The sequence below is a fragment of the Otolemur garnettii genome, unplaced genomic scaffold, assembly GCF_000181295.1.
Source record: "Otolemur garnettii isolate 467f Iridium unplaced genomic scaffold, OtoGar3 scaffold00104, whole genome shotgun sequence".
In the NCBI taxonomy this organism is placed as follows: Eukaryota; Metazoa; Chordata; class Mammalia; order Primates; family Galagidae; genus Otolemur; species Otolemur garnettii.
The window spans coordinates 6,731,235-6,733,379 of NW_003852499.1; the positions used below are offsets into that span (position 1 = coordinate 6,731,235).

At 40.7% G+C, this 2,145-nt stretch overlaps 1 protein-coding gene across 1 annotated transcript in view; it reads left to right on the forward strand.

The window, feature by feature from the left end:
• The window catches only part of CCDC77 (coiled-coil domain containing 77), a 54,030-nt gene that overhangs the window by 30,974 nt on the left and 20,911 nt on the right, over positions 1–2,145 (forward strand). The window contains exon 6 of the mRNA XM_003796493.3: positions 1,289–1,366. Within this exon, the coding sequence (XP_003796541.2) occupies positions 1,289–1,366 (78 nt within the window). The remainder of the gene's footprint in view (positions 1–1,288; positions 1,367–2,145) is intronic.

A 2,145-nucleotide genomic window follows, 5' to 3' on the forward strand; every position in this document is an offset into this window, starting at 1 on the left:
AATTTCTTTTTCTTTTTTCTTTTTGTTTGTGAGATAGAGTCTCAAGCTGTCATCCTGGGTACAGTGTTTTATTTTTTTGAGATAGAGTCTCACTATGTCACCCTTAGTAGAGTGCTATAGCATCACAGTTCACAACAACCTCAAACTCTTGGGCTTAAGTGATTCTCTTGCCTTAACCTCCGAAATAGCTGGGAGGGACTAAAGGCGCCCACCACAATGCTGGCTATTTTTTATTATAGTTGTCATTGTTGTTTCAGCAGGCCTAGGGCCAGGTTCAAGCCAATTAGTCCCGGTGTATGTGACTGGTGCCTTAACCAATGAGTATGGGTGCCGAGCCTATGAACAATTTCTCATGAGTAGTTTTATACATATCTACATAGGTATACGTCCATTACTTAACTAAAGGTCCATGTCAAAGAGGACCTTTTTTTTTTTTTTTTAGCATAAATTTCTAAATAGCCCTTCAATTTTATTTTATATTTTTATTTTTAATTTATTTATTTTTTTTGGAGACAGAGTCTCACTCAGTCATTCTGGGTGTGAGTGCCATGGCAACTCACAGCAACTTTAGACTCTTGGGCTCAAGCAGTTCTCTTCCCTCAGCCTCCCTACTAGCTGGGACTAAGGCCCTCACCACAACACCCAGCTATTTTTTAGAGACAGGGTCTCACTCTGGCTTAGGCGGTTTCGAACTCCTGAGCTCAAGCAGTCCACTCACCTCTGCCTCCCAAAGTGCTGGGATTATAGGTGTGAGCCACAGTGCCTGACTCATATTTTTAATTTTTTAGTGTATATTGTCAATACTGGGTTCTATCCAGTTTGTTGCTTTTCCTGTGTGATCTCGCACATGAACGACATCCTTGTATGATTATGTCATTTTTTTAAATTTTATTTATTTATTTTTTTGAGACAGCATCTCAAGCTGTCACCCTAGGTAGAGTGCCATGGCATCACAGCTCATAGCAACCTCCAACTCCTGGGCTTAAGCGATTCTCCTGCCTCCACCTCCCAGGTAGCTGGGACTACAGGTGCCTGCCACAACACCTGGCTATTTTTTGGTTGCAGCCATCATTGTTTGGAGGGCCCGGGCTGGATTTGAACCCGCCAGCCTAGGTGTACATGGCTGGCGCCTTAGCCGCTTAAGCCACAGGCATCAAGCCTGATTATGTCAATTTTGACAAATTAAACTTATAATAGCTTATAATAGTATTTGCTATAGAGATAAGACTAAAAAGTAAAATATCGCATTTATAGAAATCTATTTCTGTGCTTTTTTGTACTTTTTCAGGTCAGCATTTTCCAAAAGACTACCCAGACAGGTGAACAGAACGAGTCTTCAGCTTTAAAAACAGGTAACAAGTATACTGTATATTAGGAATGTCATTGACACAGAATTGGAAATCAGTGTGTATAATCAGAAACATTTTCCTCCTGTACAGGGATAATTGATGTTCACAATGATGCCTCTAGTGATCTAAGATCCCAATGAACTTCTTGAATCACCCCAGGAATTTTTAGTGTTGCTAATTATTAAAATATCCCTATCTTTTGAAAATCATGTGGTATGTCATAACCAAAATGTCTCATTTTTCCTATTCCTTGTATATTCTGATTAAGTTGGACTTTACCAAGAAAATAGATACAACACTAAAAGGAAATTTTGTAGTGACTTCTGTTGAAAGGTGAGTATGATTATCTAGGTGATGTCCTGCAGAGTTCCCTTATAGAGAGTCCTATTTGAAAAGTTAAGTGCTCCAGTTATTATATATTTTCTTTCTCCTTTCTATCATTCTCTAACAGGTAAATGAGTCTGAACTCCTTTGCATGGGTAATTCTGATACTTGAATAGCAAAAAGAAAAACTAAGCAAAATCTTCTTGATGAATTTTTGTTTTGTTTGTTTTTGCAGTTTTTGGCCGGGGCTGGATTTGAACTTGCCACCTCCGGCATATCGGGCCAGCGCCCTACTCCTTTGAGTCACAGGCACCACCCCTTCTTTTTTTTTTAGACAGAGCTTCAAGCTGTGCCCCTCAGTAGAGTGCTGTGGCGTCACAGCTCACAGCAACCTCCAACTGCTGGGCTCAAGTGAGTCTCCTGCTGCTGCCTTCCAAGCAGCTGGGACTACAGGTGCCCGCCACAACGCCTG